The sequence below is a fragment of the Mastacembelus armatus genome, chromosome 22, assembly GCF_900324485.2.
Source record: "Mastacembelus armatus chromosome 22, fMasArm1.2, whole genome shotgun sequence".
NCBI classification, from domain to species: Eukaryota; Metazoa; Chordata; class Actinopteri; order Synbranchiformes; family Mastacembelidae; genus Mastacembelus; species Mastacembelus armatus.
Window position 1 is genome coordinate 8,774,824 of NC_046654.1, and position 22,039 is coordinate 8,796,862.

At 39.2% G+C, this 22,039-nt stretch overlaps 1 protein-coding gene across 3 annotated transcripts; it reads right to left on the reverse strand.

Moving 5' to 3' along the window:
* Nucleotides 1-2,086: 2,086 nt before the first annotated feature.
* ppp2r5ca (protein phosphatase 2, regulatory subunit B', gamma a) lies at nucleotides 2,087-15,427 on the reverse strand. Of its 3 annotated transcripts, none has more exons than XM_026305016.1 (14): nucleotides 15,239-15,427; nucleotides 10,469-10,668; nucleotides 7,881-7,991; nucleotides 7,494-7,586; nucleotides 7,258-7,388; nucleotides 7,109-7,168; nucleotides 6,808-6,916; nucleotides 6,629-6,682; nucleotides 6,255-6,425; nucleotides 6,037-6,164; nucleotides 5,371-5,472; nucleotides 5,126-5,198; nucleotides 4,076-4,192; nucleotides 2,087-3,238 (listed from the first exon to the last, which is right to left on the reverse strand). In XM_026305016.1, exons 1-14 carry the CDS (start codon nucleotides 15,330-15,332, stop codon nucleotides 3,104-3,106), a joined length of 1,578 nt encoding a protein of 525 aa, XP_026160801.1. In that variant the 5' UTR covers nucleotides 15,333-15,427; the 3' UTR covers nucleotides 2,087-3,103. The 3 variants fall into 3 exon arrangements, with proteins under 3 accessions (XP_026160801.1, XP_026160811.1, XP_026160820.1); XM_026305035.1 differs by having other exon boundaries at nucleotides 3,100-3,238; nucleotides 4,076-4,157; XM_026305026.1 differs by lacking the exon at nucleotides 4,076-4,192.
* Nucleotides 15,428-22,039: the final 6,612 nt, after the last annotated feature.

The window sequence follows — 22,039 nt, forward strand, 5'->3', positions numbered from 1 at the left end:
CTAATAAGTTTTAAAATGATCTTGTAAGAGTGATTATAATGGCAACAAATTGCAAATTACCATCAATGGCCCAATTGAACTTTAAAGTTCAATTAGTTTTTATTTTTGTGAATATTGTTTTGTTGTTAATTACAGAATTCCAGATCAAATTTGGATACAGTCATAGATAAGATGGCCTTCAGTTAAATGACCATTTCAGCTATCTGCCTCCCCCTTGTGTTCACAGCAGCCCATTGCCAAAGTATTTCTTGACCAAATAAGAGCACAAATATGATTAAAATCCAAAAATCATTTAAAACAGTTGCAGTTTTGAGGAAACTTCCCCAGTTTTTTCAATGGACTTTCTAATTTATTTTGTGCTTTTATTTTAAAGGATGCAAAACAGGGAAATGAAGAAAAGTTTTAATTTCCATGTATATATTAAACAAATGTGTATACATTATTCAAATAATCTCTTCATCCTACTAATGAGCCATGACCTGAAGTCATCCAGGAGCACACAGCAGGCATGAACATGTGTCAGTTGTTCGGAGGAGGGACAAAACTTTGCATAATTTAATATTAAAAATATTTATCACTAAAAGCATCGGCAAAACAGGAGAAATAAGACTGTATGTGCCAGATTGACTTCTTTCACTTGCTAATGATGTTTTATTCTGTACAGAGGGACAATTTGTACAAAATTAATCTAGATATATAACACTACATGAAACAAGGTAAATCATATATACAATATTAAATGAATCATATAGTACAGATCACATACAAAAGGACACTTTAAGTTATCATGTTTTGGAAATAATACGTTAAAATTAGAAGATCTGCAAAGATTCTGCAGAAAGACAACAAGCCACCAAATCATTTTCAAATCATCGTTTTGTTAACAAGGATGACTTGTTTTTCAGCACTAAAATAAACCTCAAACATCTCTGACTAACTCATAAAATCCATAAAACATCTTTCCCAGGAAGCAGGGCTGTTTCATAAATGCAATGACCTCGACAACAGAAATAAATTGGTTTGGTGAATGGCATTCCTCCAGGGTAAATGATACATGTTTAACATGGTAGTTTTAATTTACATCTTTTTGCACTCAAGCAAATACAGTATTAATACAGTTAACAAGCCAAGTCACTATTTCAGTTTATTTTCAGCATCTGGCATTTTTATGGCCATTTTATACCAGTCTGTTTCAGCCTTGGGAATCCTGAATGGCCAGAAAAATAAAAAATCCAAAACCTGGCATCCATGCTACTAACCTCCAAAGACAAGACAAAGAAAGAACACGTCAAATATGAAGAAATCTAGCAGACCTCTTCAGTTTAAACAATGGTACTGACTGGAAGACATTTCTAACTTCCTCACTGAGGGGACACCATATATAACCTGCAAAATAGACAACTGAGGATGGTAGCAACACAAACATGCTACACCTTTCAAATTTTGGTAGCTCTCATCAAGACATTTGTGTAACATTATATGTCAGTAATGGAAATACTTATGACTCTACTAGATCTTATGTTTGAGAATAAATTATTTGATTTTAATTCATAACGAGGACTTTAAAATCTTAGCATACAATACCATTACACATTCATGCACTTTATAAAGAAGCCTAATGAACAGAGGTCCAGACTTAGTAACGGCTACTAAAAACAAAAACAAAAACAACAGGGTCTGCAGTTTTTAGGTGCTGAGACACACATGACAGTACAGATCTGTGCCTCCTTTCCCATTCAACACAAGCATATAGCATCCCAATTCATTTTACACATACACGCACATATTCATTCCTGATGGGGACTTTACATGGACTTGCATTCCTTTCCTGAAGATTTACCCTAACCCTAACCTTACCCCTAAGTCACCAACATACAGTTCAATGATTTATCAGCATCTGGTCCTCACAACGTGAGTGTATAAACAGGTTTCGGTCCTCACAATGTGAGTAATACAGGGTGCACACGCACACACACGCGCACACACACACACACACACACACACACCTTGCTACATCCAAGCCCAGGATGCTGCTAAAGCAACTAAGGGAGCCCCCCCCCCCCCCCCCCCCAAAAAAAACTTTCATTCTGGTTTATCCTCATCTAAACTCGAAAACAGTGAGTACCATTGTTTGAACCATCTAAACCTCACTATGGTCATGTTTGTTTTCAAATATTGCCAATGAACATAAGTAAGCAAAGATATAAAATAGCGGCATATGGCACAAAAACAATAAAATGGAAAAGTGTGTCCATAGGATAACTTCCCCTTTCCTTTCCATCTTTCCTGGACAATGCAAGGCTAATAAGGACAGGCCTCAGTTTGGTCTTAATTAAGTGTACTAAAATAAAAAAATTTTTAAAAAAAAATCTTTCAAACACCAGTGACTAAAGTCAAAGGCAGGTGTCCCACTTGAGGTTACAAGAAAAAAAAAAAAAAAAAAAAAAAAAACAGAACAAAGAGCACAGTCTTGGCACTGAGAAGATGTCAAGATGAGCACTAAGCAAAAAAAAAAACAAAACAAACAAAAAAAAAAGTCTTGCCTTTCATTTAAACATTGTTCCCTTTGACAGAAAAGAACCAATCAGAGACCAAGGGATGATCCTTAGACAGTGAGTCAGTCAGTTCCTATGTGACTGCGTCCATTCGTTTGTGAACACATTTGCAAGAAGGAATTAAGGAACCAGTGTCGTGACAGCCACACTCCCAGGCTCCACATTTCTGTGAGTGCAAAGGGTGTGGAGGGAAAAAAGGAAGGTGAGAGGCGACAATAATGGGACAACACACTAAATGTGACAAGGGCTAAAAGACACAGAAACGCAAAACACACAAACACGCACCCGCTCCTCTCCAAATAAAGGAAAAAACCTGAGAAAGCAGAAATCTGAGAGAAGTGGACATAGGACTTCTGCACAGGGGCAGCAGGAATGGAGAATGAAGTAGAACTAAAAATTCTGGGAAACATGATGATGGGAACAGGGAAAGGAAGCCCAACGTGAGTCAGAGGGAGTAATTCTGACACTGGGGCAAAGAGGATGTCCATGGCTATCCATGGCTCAGGGTGGAAGGGGCAGTTGAACCAAGAGCCAGCAGGTAGCGGGACCTAGAGTCCATCACGGGTAGTCAACATGTCTTCAGCTCTGCGGTGGGACTCCAAGGCTTTTGTGGTGTAGATATCCTGAGGCAACTCAGATTTGCGTCGCACCATGGGTCGCTCTTTCCGCTGGTCATGCTGCAACTGTCACACAGAGACGGAAAACAAGCGAGGGCAGTTTTAGGCTTCATTAGATCATTTCATATCATCATCCTCCGTCAACGTGTCAAATTGTCCGCGTTGTGATTGTATCTTTGACACAAAGCCCAATGGCTTGAACACAACTCAGTTACATACATCAAAATCAAATTAACAGTGGAAAACCAAGATTAATAGACTTAAATCATCAGGCAGTGAGCCACCATACCTGGAAAACATCAGTAATTTAGCTACACAAGATCAGACCTCATTCCCTAAATTTATGGATCCCCAAAGTCTTCAATATGAAATGAATAAGATAAATAATTCCATAAATTGTGTAAAACATAAGTGAACCAGTAAACTGGGTAACTGTTCAATTATTAAGACTAAACAGGTGTTCATAAAGTATTATAAAATATTAGTTCCTTTTTAATTTTGTTACGATAAGAGACTGGGTTTTACCAATTTGTCAAACTATTATTGTTACAACAAATTACTGTAAAATATATTATAAATAAACCAAACATTGTTAATGTGGTCATTTTTTACATAATAGCTTACTCATATAGACTACATAGGGACTTCATGCTATTTAGACAACATGCAAGGGAAGGTAAACACAAACAGAAAAGCTTGTGATTCCCATGTATAGTCCAGATTTGCTTCATTTTTGCATTTTATGTAAGCTGATAATAGAAGATACACTAAAAGCAAAGACTATAATTTATAAAGTTTATCATGATAATTATAAAGCAGCTTTGATAAGAAGACATTGCAAGCTTTAGAAAAAACAAATCTATCACTGGATAGTGATTATAGGAGGAACAGAGTCAGGTTTACCTGAGTCGCGCCCTCCTCAACTGTCTTTTTTAGCCTCTGAACATCTTCTATCAAAGGGACATCCGTCTCCATTGCTACAGGACTATTGAGGTCAGAGGAATCAACATACATAGAGAACTATGTTGAAAAGAAAGGGAAACAAAAACAAAAACACAAAAGGACAGAGAGAAGACTTTAAGTTGCATGCAAAATAGAATGAATCTAGAAGCTCCAAACTAGCTAAAGACAAGAAACTGATTTATTGCAGCTATCAGTCTTGTATGGTTTAGCCTTAGAGGTGTACAAACAGTTTTCGACACTGATTTGATGAGGGTTCCAGCAAGCCTTATAATAGAACATTACATTAAAAATGAACTCCAATCCTTCATGGCACATTACCATTGAAAATGTACAAATTTTGTTGCATATATAACAGACTAGTTTGACATTTGGTGAAATACAGCTTATTTGTTTTCTGCTTTCAGAGTTGAGAAGATTAATGTCACTTTCAAGCCTGGTAGCTCAGCACAGTGACTGGAAACAGGAGGGGGCAGTTAGCCTGGTTCTACCAAAAGGAATGTACTGTAAATCCCCCTATAAACACCTCTAAAAGTTCACTATTTTACAGCACCTGAAAGCTCCAAATTTACCGTAACATATCACGAGAGTGGTATAAATTTTCTTATTATCCTATTTCCTGACAGACAGCGAATATATAAATATTCCCAAAAATTGTGCTAGAGTGGAATGATTAACATCAGTTTTGGGAAAAGAACAAGGGAATTTCCAAAGCAGGATTTTTAATCGGTGTATTGTTACTCAGAAGGCAAGTCAGACTTTTAGTGACGCTATTCACCACAACTAAACACATTCTTAGAGCATTCGTCAAGATCTTCCCATTTTTACCAGCAGTGCAATTTGGAAATCTTTAGCCACCATATTAAAGAGAGAACAAATGAATTCTAAGCAAACCTAAACAGAATGAGTTGGAAAGGGAAACACAAGAACACAGAAAACACAAGACACTTATTTAACATTTACACACGCACACATGCACGCGTCACTGCTTACCTGTGGATTTGACTTGGCTAGGTTCTCGATTTTGATCCAAGCCTCTTCACGTTCTTTTGACTTCGCCTTTTCTCTGTTTAAAAACAAAAAACAAAGCACCAATTCTCCGGTCAATGATCTGTTCCGCTCCATTGATAAACCCCACGCTCAGTCAGATGCAGTCTTAAGGCTGTTTGCAATTATGTGTCACTCAGGGGTTTTTAAAAGATTAATTGAGTGGGAGAATAGTCTGTATGGCAGCCTACTTGTTCTTCTCAGCCCTAAATTGCTGTGTGCAGTCATCAAAGAGCTTCTGATTCATCTCCATGAACAGCTTCAGAGCATTGTAGATGAGGCCGTGGATGGTCCTGTGAACGAACGAACACACACCCACACACACATTAATGTAAAGGTTTGTTTTGCCTCCTACACCAAACCTAAATTCATATGATGAATTAATAATAAATTAAAAAAAAATATGACACTTGTAAATAACTAGAGTCATTTTAAATTATGCACTGATAAAAAAAAAAAAAATATATATATATATATATATATATATAAAGCTGTAAAATATTGGTTGTGACACTTTCTGTTTAATGTGAAGCAGCTTAAGATGAAATTGTGAACAATTACTCTTCTACAAGTCTTGTGTTGTACTGCAAACGTAAATCACCCATTAAAAAATGCTCTTTGCACCGATAGTTCCAATGGTTTAAAGGCATCACTGGTCTTTTCATTATAAAATAAGATACATTTAAGTACATGTGGTGACCAAGCTCAAATATCTACCCACAATTCAGAGGTCAGTTATGTGAGTTATTTTATCAGGCATTGTGACCAACAGGTGTTACATGGAGTGTGAAGTACACACAGAGTGTTTAGGGACATTAGTGCAGCCTGTGTGGAGGTGCTAAACTCCAGGTTCTTACTTGTTCCAGTGGGTCTTAGAGTTACGGTACAGAGCAGGGAACATAATTGGCAGAATCTTTGCCGCATTGTCGCTGATCAGACTCATGATGTACTCATTGTTCCAGTAGTACAGGGCTCTCTCTGCCACCTACACAAAACAATATTTAAAACAAAATTCAGTCAGGTCCCTGAATAGTTTCTTCCCTGAGGTATAAAAGTAATATTGTTAGAAAGTTACCTGGAAGTGCGGGCTGGACACACACTTGGCCAGCTGTCTGAACAGAGGCTCCTGCACCTTGACAAACTCGGAGGGCTCGATAACATCCAGGATCTCCTCCAGCTCATTGAGGAACATGACTTCCTTGGGACTGTGAGTCTTTGGCCAGTACTTTAGGAGAGCCATTACCACCTGTTGTGATAAAGAACAAAGAATTCTAATGTTGCATAACCACAATTCAGGAACTCATTATCTTGGAAAACAATCCAAAACACCTAAAACAAGCTCCAAATTTTCAAATGAATTTACATACATTACATAAGAAGTTTGAGCAAGCAATATTACACAAAGAAATGAAAATTAGTCTACCACCAGATTTCTTTTTTTTGACATACCGGCTCAGTGAGAGTGCTGTCCTTTTCCAAAAACTGCACCACGCAGTAGGCCAGCTGCAAACATATAAACATATAAAACTCATTAAACTGTTGAAAGTCTTTGTATTAAAGTTAAAAATGCCCTGCTTCGTAGTATGAAAGTGATGTTAAACCTAAATATAAGTGTTCTGCAAACTTACTTGTGGATGGTAGACACTGAGTGATTTGACTTTGTGCAGAGGCAATAAAACCTTCAACAGGAAAATCTTGTGCTCTTCTTTCAGTGGTAAGGCAAATCCATTAATTATGCTGTGAAACAAACATAGAAGAACCACCAAAACAGTTTATGACAGTGCATCATAATTTAAACTTTTAAAACAAAAAAATCATATGCAATTAAACCTCATGGTTCTTGTGTGATGATTCATAGAAATGAATAGAACAATTTAATATAAACATTACAGCTGTATTTCACAAAGTTTGTAACTTTAAGGGTCATACCTTCCAAGTATTTCCAGTAGTTCAGCTATGCCATTATGGTGCTCTGTCTCATAGATAAACCTGTAATACACAGGCTCCATATTAACAAAATGATTCATATATTGACCATATATCTTGGTGTTTAAAAACAGTGGGAGAACTGTACTGACCTATAGAAAATGTTATTGATTTGTTTTCTGATGTACGCTCTCAGGCCCAGGAACTTTCCGTAGATCCTGTGGAGCGTAGTTTTGAGGAAATCTCTCTCTCTGGGATCCTCACTGTCAAATAGTTCTAGGAGCTGAAGGCAAGAAAAATGAAATGTTACCACAGTCACAAACTGTGTCTTTTAATTTAGATTTTCTATAGGACAAGCTGAAAGTTTGGCAAAGTTTTCTTTTCCTACCTGCATAACAAATTTCTGATCGATGTATTTCTTTGCTATGTTAGGCTGAAAGTCCGGAGATTCTAAAAACCTAAGGAAAAATTCATAGACGAGCTGCGAGAGAAAAAAAAAAAACTGTAATCAGGGGAAGAAACTCAAGCACAATCAGGGGGAGTGTGCATGATGTTCAATACTGCTCCATAAATGCTCAGACAATCATGCTGTTTTTGAATACCAGGTGAGCAACAGTATGAAAACTGTTGATTCATTTCTTTTTATACTGTATCTATACAACATTAATAAAGACAGTAAACTACAGAATATTATTTGCTTGAGCTTTGTTCAGAGTCTCTACTTCGTTAAGATTAATCACGTGGAAAATGTTTTGCGGACGATTAAAATGTCAACCTGGAGGTGTGGCCATGCAGCTTCAAGTGTCGGCTCGTCTTCCTCTGGATCAAACTCCGCTCCAGTAGGGTTGGACGATGGAGGCAACGTTCTGAACATATTCACAGCAAACTGGAAGAAGACAGAAACCAAAATAATATTATGAATGTTTATTCCCTTGGGCAGAATGCTATTTAACTCAACATCCTTTTGTTTTAATAACCCTGAGCCAGAGCTCATGCAGCAAATATCAATAAAATACCAATTTAAGTTTGGAAAAATAATGCCAATGACGCTACCAAGGTTAGGCCAGGATAGTGAAAAAAAACAAAAACAACACACACATACACACACATCTCAACCAGCATAATGTTAAGGACTGCTTTGCCCCCCAGCAACAGACCTAAATTAATATGATGAATTGAAAAAGTTAAAAAATTGCAAATAACTACAGTACTTTTAAATTATGAACACACACATACGGCTAAACCTTGACTTCCTGGCAGAACTCTCCAATTCCTGAATAAACGTTTACTGCCATGACAAACGGGTAAACCCACATCAACTGATTGCACTTTAAAACTGTTTAGACTCTAAGACAGATTTTTGAATTCCTTTCATAAACTCTGATGGAATTTATTATAATTTGCTCACTTAAATCAACACATGCAACCAAACAGCAGCATTTCTGTTACTGAAAAACCTAGAGCTCAGCCTTCTCCAGCCAGTCTCCACATAGGCTGATGTGTGAGAGCAGTGCTTGTGTAAAGGTTGTCTCTAAATGCTGCCATCATATGAGTACAACTAATTTATTCAGCTCCTAGTGTCACATTTCTTCATTTCCAAGTTTCTGCTAAATCTTGATTCTTTATTTTGCCAAAAATAACGTAATGGAAAAGTCCAGAATAATTGTAACTTTAATCAAACGTTTATGAAATGTCTCATCTCAGATAAAAAAGATTTTTTTTAATTTTTAGGTTAATGTTAACTTTGTCCTTACAACTGGCCTCCAAGTGTTTGGCCCACAATAATCCAAGTGTGTTGTGTTTCTGGTCTCTCTCAGCATCAACTGACTCCCCTGCGGCTGCTGTTCCCTGCCAGGCAGATCATGGGACAGTGCAGGTGGCCTACTAAAACACTGGAAGCCTTGTTTGAAAAGACAAACTACAAGGTAGATAGACTGTCCTGGCTGTGCGCCACTTCAGCCCAGGACAAGGTGCGGAGATGCATTGATTCCACAGTGGAGACTGTAAATGGAACTATCGTGATTGCAGTAAATCTGCTGTCAGCTATGATGATGAAAAGAAAGTAGCAGCAACAGAAGCGTTGATTTCTAAAACTTCTGTGTTTTCATGTTTACGGCAACATCGAAGCAGGACATCCATCATCATAATAATCTTGTTTTGCTTGGATTCTCTGTTGAATTAATTCTTCCATTAATTCAAAACAAATCACTTGTTTCTGTTAAACTTCACACAGAAAGACCCTCTGACATATTAAAGCTGTACAGAGTGTAGGGGTTATGTCAACTGGTAACAGAGGGAAAAAAAAAAACAGTAACATTTGCAGATTATTATTACATTAAACGTTTATTTAAAAAAAAAAAAAAGATAAATGAGCTGAGGAGTCCGGCTGCTTTAATCTATTTGACCAATAGGTTTATAGATAATAGAAGAAACCAAAACCAGAGGAAAAACATCTGTCAAAATCTCGTCAAGTCTGGGCATGCAACTAATTATTATTTTCATCAGCAATTAACCTAGTCATTATTTCACAAAATCAATCACCTGTTTTTGGTTTCAAAATGTCAGGAAATAGTAAAATAAATTAAAAAATAAGGGCCCATTTGAATTCAGATCAATCATTTCTCCCTGCCAAACCCCTAAAATTCTTCACTTACTAATGTATATGACGAAGACAAACAATAAATCTACCAAGTTGAAAAGCAAGGGCCAGCAAATCCTTTTTGGCAAAGAAAAAAAAAACAAAGAAAAAAAGACAATCAATTATCAAAAAAGTTGCTGAACGATGGAACTGATAATTTCAGCTTGATATTTTTATCCCTTGTATTCTTTGGCTTTAAAATGACTTCACTCTCGATAAATAGCGTGGACGGCAGCAGCAAGCTTATTAATGGAACAAATCGCAACAATAATAGATGATTAGAGGTTTATGCTTTAAAGGAGCCAGCATGTCTGCCCTCAGAAGCAAAAGTCTCATCCAAACATGACACGGTCAATGGATTATACTTATATATCGCTTTTCTACACACTACAGTGCACTCACAGTGCTTTACACTATTTGACCATTCAACCATTCTCACACACAATCACACACCAATGGAAAACCCACTGGGACCAACTGGGAGTTCAATGTCTTTCCCATGTGGACCAGAGAAGCCAAGCCCAAACCACTGACCCTTCGGTTAGTGGACGACCCACTCTACCGGTCTGTGCCACAGACCCACTGTTAATCCATGCATAATCGTGTTTCCTATTTCCCTCCCAGCATTACCCAGCAATCACAACTTTTCTATTCTCCTATTCTCAATTTCAACCTCATTTTCATCTTTAACTGCAAACATAATCCCTTCCTCCAGCTTCACTGACCATGTGCACCACCTCTGGGTAGATGGGCTCTGTGATGACATTCCTGTTGTGGGTGATGTACTCCACCATTTCGCTCAGCGCCGCCCGCTTCACTTCCTTCCATTTCAGGTCGCTCAGCGGGTCAGACAGGAAGTCAAAAAGGACGCAGCACTGTCGTAGTTTCTGGATGAACAGCTTCTCCTGTTCCGCGGGGGCCACATCTAAAGAAAGACCAGAGCAAAAAAAATGAGGTAGGTGGAAAAAAAAACAAAAAAAAAACAGAGAAAGAGTCCAGGGAGGACAGACAGTAAATTGAAGACACAACAAGGCTACATGGTGATGAAATAAGTCAGCTGAGAATATTAGAGAATGGAGTCATGTTCAAAGAATAAGGGGTCACAGGAGAAAAGATGGGGCGATGTAACTGTCAAGGATGTCGGTTAAAACAGCCACATGATACAAAAAGAACCAGGAGGCAGCAAGAGAGTGATGTAGACTGGCAAATGAGTCATGAAGACTAAAGTGCATTGAGAGAAAGGCTGAGATGGTTAGAGCCCAGGGGGAGGATAACAGCAGAGGAGAGCAGAGGAGAAAGCACAGGAGAAGGAGAAGAAGGATGAAGGATTTGAGAAGCAGGTGATTGGTCAGTCTGGTCATTTGACACACAGGCTGAGAAGAAGTAAACCCAGCTATTTAAGTCTGTCATATTTGCCCCATGTGGTTTGAGGACTTGTTTTACTACATTTCCACTCAAACACTCATGAGTACAAGCTTGTAAACACTCTTTTGCCCGAGTCGCCACTTCACACGTGAAAACACAAAGAGGAATCAACAATTGTGGTCACTCTAAATTCCTACCTGCACATGTGACACACAGTAATAACACACAGTAACACCATAATTATGCAGTTGTTTCTCTCTTATGATGTTTGGTGACAAAGCTGTGATTCTGTTTGTGTTGCTTTTTTGTTACTTTTTCTGCTTTCCAGCATAATTATCAGACTAATATCAATACTCATATAAACAAAGTGAATGAGGCGGAGCTGTAATAAGAGGCGAAGTCATAACTTCCATAGTATCCCCTCACTAAACTCAGGTGCAGGCTAATGTAACTGACAGAGGCAGCTGCACGCAGCACAGATAGGAGGTCTGTCAGATCAAGACGTTCCCATTTGGATGGTAGTGATTTACAACACACCACCAAAACAAGCTTAAATGTGGTTAGATAGATAGACTGACATCTATGCTTTCATTAATGTCTCTCCTGGTATTGTATGTTCTGTACCTGCTGCAAGATGGGTTTTTATTTTTACTGTATAATTTCCTACACACATGCACACAGGATTTTACACCTACAGCTGCTTTACATTAAGATTTTGCCATATTTCTGCCACTGGAGCCGCCTGTTACAAACTGCAGTGCACATCCTCCTTACATTGAAAACTAAACTACAGTACAGCATAATCACCATCCGTGGTGTTAACCCCCAACAAGTCATTCCAGTGCAGTAAAGACTGTGGTTCCTGTGCCCTGTAATTACTAATCAGTAAAGGGTGGGGATTTAACAATGGGCTGGCACTGAGGCTCTGAGGATGTCTGCACATGATGAGGACACTGTCGCAGTGCATGAGCTGAATTAGCCCAGATATATAGGCTACATGGCATATATGTCAATGACAAATGAATCAGGAAAAATGAGGCAGTGGGCATAAATGATAAAGGCATAAATAATAAATAACCAACAGCGAAGGGCAAAGAGATGACTCTAAATATGCTATATGCATTTAAAAATGCATATGCATTAATGCATATGCATTTAAAAATGCATATAGCATATTAAATCATTTTGTCTTAGTATTATGTTGCTGTGTTGCACCTTATTTAAATTAGACTAAAAGTAACAAGCAAACTGGCACCAATTGGGTTATATAGTTGTGTAACAATAACTCTATATCAAAAGCTTGACATGGGCTTAATATATCAAGTTAATACGCAGCTAAAGCTATTCACTTCTGTCCTGGTTTCAGTGAATGCACACAAAGTGTGACAAAGGCCAAAGCACAGAATAGAGGAGGGCGTTTGCACACACAAACACACACACACACACATTAACACAAAAGTGCTTCACATTCTTGCAAATAGGCAGATTCTAGGTAAGAAGAGAGATATCCTATTCAGACATAATGGAGACTTGGCTGACGCTAACACGCACACACACACACGCACACACACACACACACACACACACACGCACACGCACACATACGCACACACTCCTGTAGTGTCAGTTTCAGGTTGGCCAATTTATCTTGATGACAGCGAGATGTTGGGGATTCCAGAGGAGACAGGGTAAGTGTGAGCTGCCATTATTGGCCATTCCCATAAAGAGTTGACCGTCATTGTCACGCCAAGAAAACACTACGTGTGATGGGACTCCTGAGCAAAAAGCCGCGAGAGACATTCATCATCAATATTGTGTAGTCAAAACTCCTATCAACTGTTTTGCAAAGTGAACAGCAACAGTCAGAATACATTTACGTTTGTAAATTCTGTATTCTGTATTTATCTTTAGTGCAGCGTGTTTGGGAAGTTTTGTGTTGTTACATATGTAATAATTTGTGATGGTCGCACTGTGGCATGCAGCTGGACTGGAATGTGTTGCCATGCCATGAACCCCTGACCGTATCGGACTTGTATTGCCCCTGTTACATAAGTGTGTCTGCCTGTGTTATGAAGTTTCTGTACACTCTTAAAATACCCAGTGGGTTGTTGTGTAACAGATAAAGACCCAGTACTGTGATCCTAACCACAATATGACTTCTATTAATGTAACTAACCTTAGGAGAAGAACAAGCATCCCCACACAGGAATATTGTGTCTTGTGAAGAACAGGGAAAAAAAAGAAGATTGATCTCTATGCTCCCTTCTTTAAAAAACAAACAAACAAACAAATGAATATATGGAGTCACAATTGAACCACAGTCTAGTTTTTTGTAAATAGGTCAAATGAGCAGCTACTAGTCTGAAGTTAGGGGCTGGTATGGCAACGTGCTTTATCAACAGCATGTTATGATCAATATAAACATTGACTGGTCACTACACTGCCTGGCACTTTTAAAAGGCACAGCAAAACAAGTTCTGCAACATTCATTTATTCATTCAAACTATTTTGGCAGCAGTGCTAAACAACGCCTGAGAATACATTGTGGATACATAAAGATCACTGCCACGCCGAGACACATTCCTAGCTCCAGTTTAGATGCTCCCTTGTGACGAATAATGGCGGGAAGTGCTTTGCAGTACTTGTTATTAAGATGAAGTCTTGCATTTCAAAGAAACAGGAAGCAAAAGAAATTTAGAGACTTTCTTCACACTTGATGCTGAAATGTATCTTCGGTGACACTTGTCTCTTAAATACAGGCACGAACGCACCCAAAACCTACTGGGGAAGCACTGGGATCAGAAGCCACATACAGAAGGAGGTGGTCATGGATTTGGGTGTCTAAACAAGTTGTGTAGTGTGAATGCAAATGCTTTCCTCAAAATACCAGCCACCTAGTCATTTTTGTGGTGTGTTTGTGAAGATCTGAGAAAGTTCAAACACAGATGCAGGTTTTCAATCCTGTACATATCCATATATAAATGTACATATTTTTTAGTATTAGTTTCTGTTTCCCATGCACAAAAGCACATGTGAGAAGAAAAGTGAAAACCACTCGTGGTCACGCAGTGTTAAGTATTAACCCCAGGCTGTCTCACCTGGATCTAGACACAATCTGGAAAGATTTGGATAAAACATTTGATCTGAACAGGGATGTAATGAGAGAGACACAAAGAAAGAGAGGGAAGGCAGTGAGAACCTGATTGTTCCCCCAGCACTGAGTTGTCATTTGAGGCAGCCGCTTCTGTGGCTCAGTAGAGTGTAATCAATAATTCGCTGAGGCTGGATCTAACGCTGGGCTGCACCTGAATACAGTGGTAACAGGTCAGCCCTTTCAAACATGACTAAGTACAGTGTACACACATTAAGAGCCTGAGTCTGATGACACGATGCTTAAATGTTACTGCTCTGCTGTGACAAAGATGGCATGGTCATACTGACAGAGGTGCTTTGTTGGCAAAGCACTGAAGGGCAATTCAGATTTCAGTGTCTTCACGAAAAACCTTATGCAGGTGCCTAAAGCCGTTCACAGGAGGGTGATGGTGGGGGAAAGGGCTGGCGAGATGGAGACGGAGACTTGCTGCAGAGCGGTGGCAGTCCACAGCCTGCACACTGTGACCAATTTGCCCAGATGAACTGGACTGTGACAGAAATGCTGGGCCAGGTCGAACAGCGAAAAAGGAGGTGAAAGACACATATAGACTTTAATTCCTCTTTAGCCTTTTCTTGCAGGTTACAATGAATAAATGCACACATGAATACAAAAACACACAATTACATTCAAACATGAAAAACTGAGGAGAAGACCCTTCCCTGGGCTATGACCTCACTTCCTTTGACATCACCAGCTTGGCGGGGGGATGGGCAGAGAGCAGCTAGCTAGTAAAACCTGATTTTTATGTAGCACCGGTGTCTCACAGCTATGCACACAAACCTAACAAACAACCATTCTCCAGTCTCTTTTCAAACACCACAGAGGTGCTTTCTAAAAACAAAAACAATGCTCTTATCTCAAGCGTGTGAATTCTGGCCAGTAACCAGTGGAGGGGAACAGGAGCACAGCAACACACAGCTCCCTCTCTTCTTAATTCCCTTGGACAATACAGGAAGAATAATTTGTCCTTACATACCTCTGAAGTGCATGAGAGCCACCGGCTGAAAGGGCCCATTGGAATTAGGTGCATCCACAACCATCCTGTCTCCAGATTTATTGCATGTCAACATCTAAACCTCAACCAGGAAGGCGATCCACTCAAGGCGAGAGGCCAGCCTCCATTTTAGCACAAAAGCAGATCAGAAAATGAAGCTCTGCTGCTGGAGGGAACTGACTAGTTAGTGATGTAAGCAGTGAAGGGGCCAGCTAATTGGCTGAGCTCAGGCAGCTCTGGAGCAATGAGGGCAAAGGCTGCTGGGAGAGAGAGACGCTGATTGGCTGAGGGGATGCACAGGAGGCGGGGAATACTTTTTTTTTGGCTCCTCCTCCCCACTCACTGGTTTCTAAAGGCGCTCTGCAAGGCAGGCCCTGCCACAGAGCTGAGATCAGGGTGACTTAAGTCTTTTCCACAGTTTAACCGTTACTAAGGTTTTCAGCATAATCTGACTTAGGATAAGCAGCTAGAAATAACTTGGAGAGAGAGACAGAGAGAGAGAGAGAGAGAGAGATTGAGAGAGAGAGAGACAGAGACAGAGACAGAGAGAGAGACAGAGAGAGAGAGAGAGAGAGAGAGAGAGAGAGAGAGAGAGTGAGAGGGGCCCAGGCTAAATCTTCAAGTCTGTCACTGTTTCCTCCTGTCATCTGTGCTTGGTTCATTATCAAGGGGAGGTGGAGGTGAAGGACCTCAAATCTTTATAATCAGTGAGGATGTGAAGGAGACAAGAACAAACCACATGAGAGACAGAGGACAGAACTACTGGAGAATCAACACCCAGTGCTCCCCAGCAAGAAAAAGCAAAAGAAATTCTGCAGAAAGCTGCAGTTACTCATTTCACAAGCTGAAAGACCACATCAATCTATTGTGTGATATAATGCTGAACATAAACAACACCTTGGAATGATTAGACTGAGTCCTGTAAAACAGCTTAAAAACATAAAATAGATGGTTACACAGTTAGAAAACAAAGTGAAGCTACCGAACAACCACCTTCTGTCCCTCCACATAACGTATTTTGTGAGCAGCTTTTATGACTCACACGGTTTTCGGGGCAATGGCAGAATTTGATGCATTAGGTTATTTTCGAGTGACGTACTTGTGCTTAGCAAAATTAGCTGTAAACAGGAAATGAAAGCGACAGAACAGAAAATCAAACACACAGGCAAACAACGGAGGAAACTGCTGCAGCTCCACAAATCATTCACAACCTGTCTGAAAGGGCATCTAAAGAGTTTTTTAAAAAACTCTTTTTTAAAAATAAAACAACAAGGGATCACACTAGTTGATCCTATATGTAAATTAAATGATATAGGTCATGTGTATTTATTCTAAACCTTCAGTGAATATTCATTTTGGGAATGATTATCCAAACATAAAGCCAACACACTCCAAATTCAATAATCTGCATTTCATCTTTACATAATGAAGTAGCCTCCCCTCATTTCATGTGATTTATCAGAGGACACACCACATCCACGCCAAAGGCAGACCAACATCACCGTCACAGTCATTTCACACTCACGTAATAACAAAGTGGCTGTGCTGTTTTCCAGCAATGAGTACTGTTCAACAGTTAATTAAAATTCCCCTCAAAGGATCCACCAAAAAGCCCATGATGTATAGGATGTCATGTTTCATCTGAAAACTGCATCTGAAACTAACACTCAGTAAACACCACATCCTTGTAACATTTTGAGGTTTATTCTGCTGCACAAGACAACTATATTTTTAAGATATTGGAACCCACAACGTGCAAATTATTTTGACATCATTTCTTTGATTTTAGTAGGCTAGGTATTTCATTAAGTTCACTTTTCAAATTAAAGAGAAAAGAGAGGTTGGGAGGGTGGGGTTAGTATGGAAGACCAAGTACATCACTAAGCAGGTCTTACCCTTGGATTCTGTCACTGAGTGGCCAAAACCTCTCCAAGCGGTGCCATTACATTCCACAGCCATGACAACAGGCACCGGTATTTTCTGATTGCTGCCACTTACTTCCTACAGTCTGTGTAACAGTGCGCATGGGTTCATTAATACCCTATTATTAGACAAAAACTTATTCTGGCTGGTGATGGTCTATATTTTTGTTGTTTTTCCGCTAAAAAAATCCCATAAAAAGTCCAAATCCAACAATGAACTGATCCTGATAACAAGGATGTGGATATACATGGATGTGTTATGAGAAAACAGGTGAAAGCCCCCCACCTCTCAAATGTTGGCTCCAGAGTGAAAGAGACACTAAGTATCTCTCTGTGCTCATTTTCTCCCTCTTTATGGTCATTTTTCACTTCTTTGTTATTGTTTTGCATAACTGTGCTTGTTTAATGTCCCTTTGTGGTTGTTTGTGAGTCTCTCTGTGGATATTTTACCTCTGTTCGGGATAATTCTGCACCTCTTTGTGGTCATCCCGAGCTCTTTTATGTGTGCTCTGTAGCTTTCAAACAAGAAACATTAGTGGTCACTTCATACAGAGGCTCTGGTTCAGGGTGTGCCCGGTAAGTCCATTTGGCAGTGTAATCTATCTGTGAGAGTAAGTTAAACCTCTGTGCCATATTGTCCTTAAACTATTTACAAGATACATGAATGAGCCACACTGTTGCACTGGCTGACATGTTCATTCATAAACCTGAACATGGACACTTATTTAGAGCATCACAAATACATGGTTCTATTGCAGAAAAGAACTAGCACATGAATCATATATTGAGCTATAGTTGAAAATAGTCTCAAGCAAAGTCATTATTTTATCCTAATTGAGAAAAGGTTTTAAGAACAGCGCCCAGCTATTTTAGGATATTAGCCTTTTTTAATAAATAAATATTTCTGATCAGATTTTAAAATTCATGGTTTCAGTGGTAATGAATAGACTTGGGGCATAGTGCCAGAAGCAGAGCTGACAAGGTTGAAAGCTACTGAGACACAGATTAAAATCTTGTCATGGGATTTGTTGATGATTAAGAACTGTACCAGCCTTATTCCTTGTATAATTCTGTCATGTCGCAACAGCCTAACTTAAATAAAAAGGTCAGGCATTACATTGAAATAATGAAATTTAAAAATCCCAACATTATAGCCAAGCAAACAACAGTGGCTTCTACCTTCAGCCACAAGATGGCAGCACAGCCTGTGTATTGGGGATCTGCAACACATAAGAGATGTTACACTAAAACTTGGAACTACATACCATTTACTCCTTTTGTGCATATCTTGTCATAAAGTGTCTTATATTGTTTCATAATCAAGATATTTGTTATTTGATAATATGACACACTGAGTCATGCGTCCCCTCTCTCAAACAAACTCACACATGCACAGAGACCACAAAAATAACTTTAAAGCCTGTAGCAATGAAAGAGCATTTTGCTTTGTTTAGCGGCTATAAACAGAAACCATTTGCAAAAACTGATCTGACTCCTGTCTGTTCCCTGATTCTAGTCAGTGATATATTGTTAGGTATGTTTTTTATTTTATATTTTGATGAACTAATGTAGCAGTTTATCAGAGTCATCCATATACAAGTGCCCAGTCCACGTTGACTTATAAGACACCAAAATAGAATTGTAAAAACAGAATAACACAATTTATTATACTGTATATATCACAGTAATGCAAAAGTAAATTCTCTATTAACTCTATCTCAAAAGATGGGTCTTTTATAATCATCCAACCAACCAGAATATGAATCAAACATAATAAAAGTTAATCGATTATTTCAGTATTTCAATTAATTTCAATTAAAAATAGCTATTACAATTTCCAACTTCAGAGTCCATAGTGACATCTTCAAATATATATTTATATAAATATATATTTATATTTTAGTTTATGCATCTTTCATTAATGACCAAGGAAGTCCTAACAGTGTTCAGGGAGATTGTTCTCTTATCCCTCTATACTCTCTTTCCCCTCAGTTTCTCCTCAAAACTCACACATACAGCAGGAAAAAAAAACTGACACATTATTCGCTGTATCTCTTTTAAACTTGCAAATCCCCTGGGGTGTACAACTATATTGTTTCTCCGTTAACGTCACCCAGATCATCCAGGTATGAGAACACAGCATAGCTGGGGATTGTTCACAGGGAACTACTTAAGCCAGACTCTGCATGTAAACAAAGAAGCCATTAAAGATTGATGTATGTGTTCAAGCCTCCACCTCACTATCCGGTCTAAGAATTAGCATCAGTGTGATATGTACTAATAGAGTCAATCAATACAGCAGCTCAAAGCACTGACAGTGGGGCCGGCTAGCCTTGCTATAATTATTTTGGAAGTGTGCTGATTAGTCATCACCAAAACAAGTTTGACACAAGTCCAACTCTCTCATGACAGTTAATCACATGGCTCTGTGAGGCTGCATTATAAAATAAGCTTATACTCTTGAGAAATGTTTACATTCTCTGCTTGATTGGCTTTACTGTGTACACATATATAGTATTGGATGGCCCTGATTCCACCAGTGTCTTCCCATCTGTTGTCCCCTCAGAGTCAGAGTTATCTTACACGAGCGAGCCCTCCGGGGACAATGTCTGTTTTCTTCCAGGTACGACTGGAGATCCAGCTGACTGCACATCATTTGCATCACCAAGAAAGCTGATGGGCAGTCTGCTTATCTATAAATTATGTAGCATGCAAAGACCTCAAGGTTAAAAAGACAGTTATGAGGATCTCCCAAGGCTATGAATTGTTAATATGATTCACTTCATCACTATAGGCCAAGCACGGAATCATCTAGTGCTTTCCATGAGAGGTTTTAAAAGTATGTGTGTTCAGAGGAGGAAGATGTAGTTATGCATTTGAAGGAAACATGAAGATACTGTGTAACGAAGGAAACATACCTGCCAGCGCAGGTAGTTTCTGTAGGTCTCTGTTAGTAGTTAGGGGGAAAGAAGAAGTGCTGCACCTCTTCTCCCTCTTCACGGCTGAGTGTGGGCCCGGCTGCTTCAACTTCATCAGCTGAGTTGCAGGAGGTATTTTCTTATTGGATCCCTGCAGAGGAAAGTATCCCGTTACTACAGCGACATGGTAGTTCCTATCTCAAAGGAAATGACACAGGAAATACTTTACTCAAGTATCAGTCAGGAAACCAAAGGAGAAAAGGGGAGTGTAGAGGAAAAAAGTGGATAGGATAGGAGTGGAGCAGAGAGGAAAGAGGGTTTAGTTAAGGTCTAGTTCCCTTCTGGATCAGATCAGATGAGTCTCAGTGAAGCAACATGATCACAGCCTGTGGTGTACTGTACTGCATCTGCTGACAGTTTGTGATGGACCTCGGTGCACAGAATAATTGAGCACTGATGGAGCTGATAAAGCTGTCAATGGGAACAAACAGCACACCCAGCAGTCAATCAATCAGCTCTCTCCAATCTCAATGTACTACACTGATGTAACTACGTCAGAAATGACAAGGACAAAAATAGCCACAATGCCTGGTATTAAAAAGTCAGAGCTGACAGAGAGCGAGGCACTATATGTAAGGATTTACAAAAAAAAAAAAAAAAAATCAAGTTATAAGAAACTTTGACTGAAATTCATAAAGACAAAAAGTCATTAAACAAACTGTTAAAATCAAAGCAGTGTAAAAAAAAAAAAAAAAAACAGAAAAAATGCACACCAGTGCAATAATCTTCAATGTGCTTATGGTGTATTAATGTATATATGTGAACTATAATCAGCAGGTTTTAATAGCACAGTCAAGCTTCAGAGCTGTATCTAATTTATATTTTAGTGATCTTCTAGTCCTGATCCTCATGGGAACTACATTAACTTACTGTTGTACAAATGCCATGTGAAACTCAATTAAAAATTTAAAGTGGCCAATGAGGAGACGACGACAAACATACCTCTTGATCCTCTGCAGGCCCATTTTTACTTGCAGAATTTTTCGATCTTCCAGATTTGGATGATTCCTAAACAGCAAGAAAGCAAGAAAAGTAAATTACACACAGGCTAAATTATTTATTGCGAAGATGTAATAAAGTGGAGATGTTTCTCACACGCCACTTTACCTTGTCCTTTCTGCTCTTGTGAGGCATGCTGAGGCGACACAGCCCGGTGTCAGCAGGTCTCGATCAAACAGTGGACACACACTGTCATCAGTGAGTGTAGGACACACACACTGACCGTCCAAACACCATGTGACCCAGAGTCGCACCAACATGTCATCCAATTTCCGCGGCAGCTTCAAGCCGCAGCCCACGCGTTGTCACAAAGACGTGGTTCATATCTGGGGAAATCTCGGCCTATATGCGCTGGCAGCGTCCAACTTCTGCTGCCGGGACGGCGCTTTCTGCTACAGCCGCTGCTCCCTGTCCTGCCGGGGAGAGAGACCAGTCCTGTAGTAACTGGTGACCGCCACAGGAGGGCAGCATTGTATCTGCAGAGTGTCGGGGTTGGGTTTTGTCGACCTGCAGGGCTCTGCCAGTGAGCCACGAAATTCAGGAGTTCACTCCTCATGTAAGTTATGTAAGAGTAGTCTACTTGTTGTAAATATTAGTTTGTCTTTTATTTCATTGGTCTCTCTATTAAAGAAAGTATTTTTAATGTTTGATCATCAGATATTTGATAGACACTGATCAACAATGTAATAAAACACAAATTTACAACAAATTAGGTCACATGACACTTTTGTTAGGAATTACATTTGTTGTATGGAGATTTATCTGGTTACAAATGAACTGGACACGAAGGAAAGAAATAAACAGCTGACATACTGTAGCTACAATAACAACGTGTGACGTGTAGTTTACCTGGTGTCAAATGACAAGGTTCACTGACAGTAATA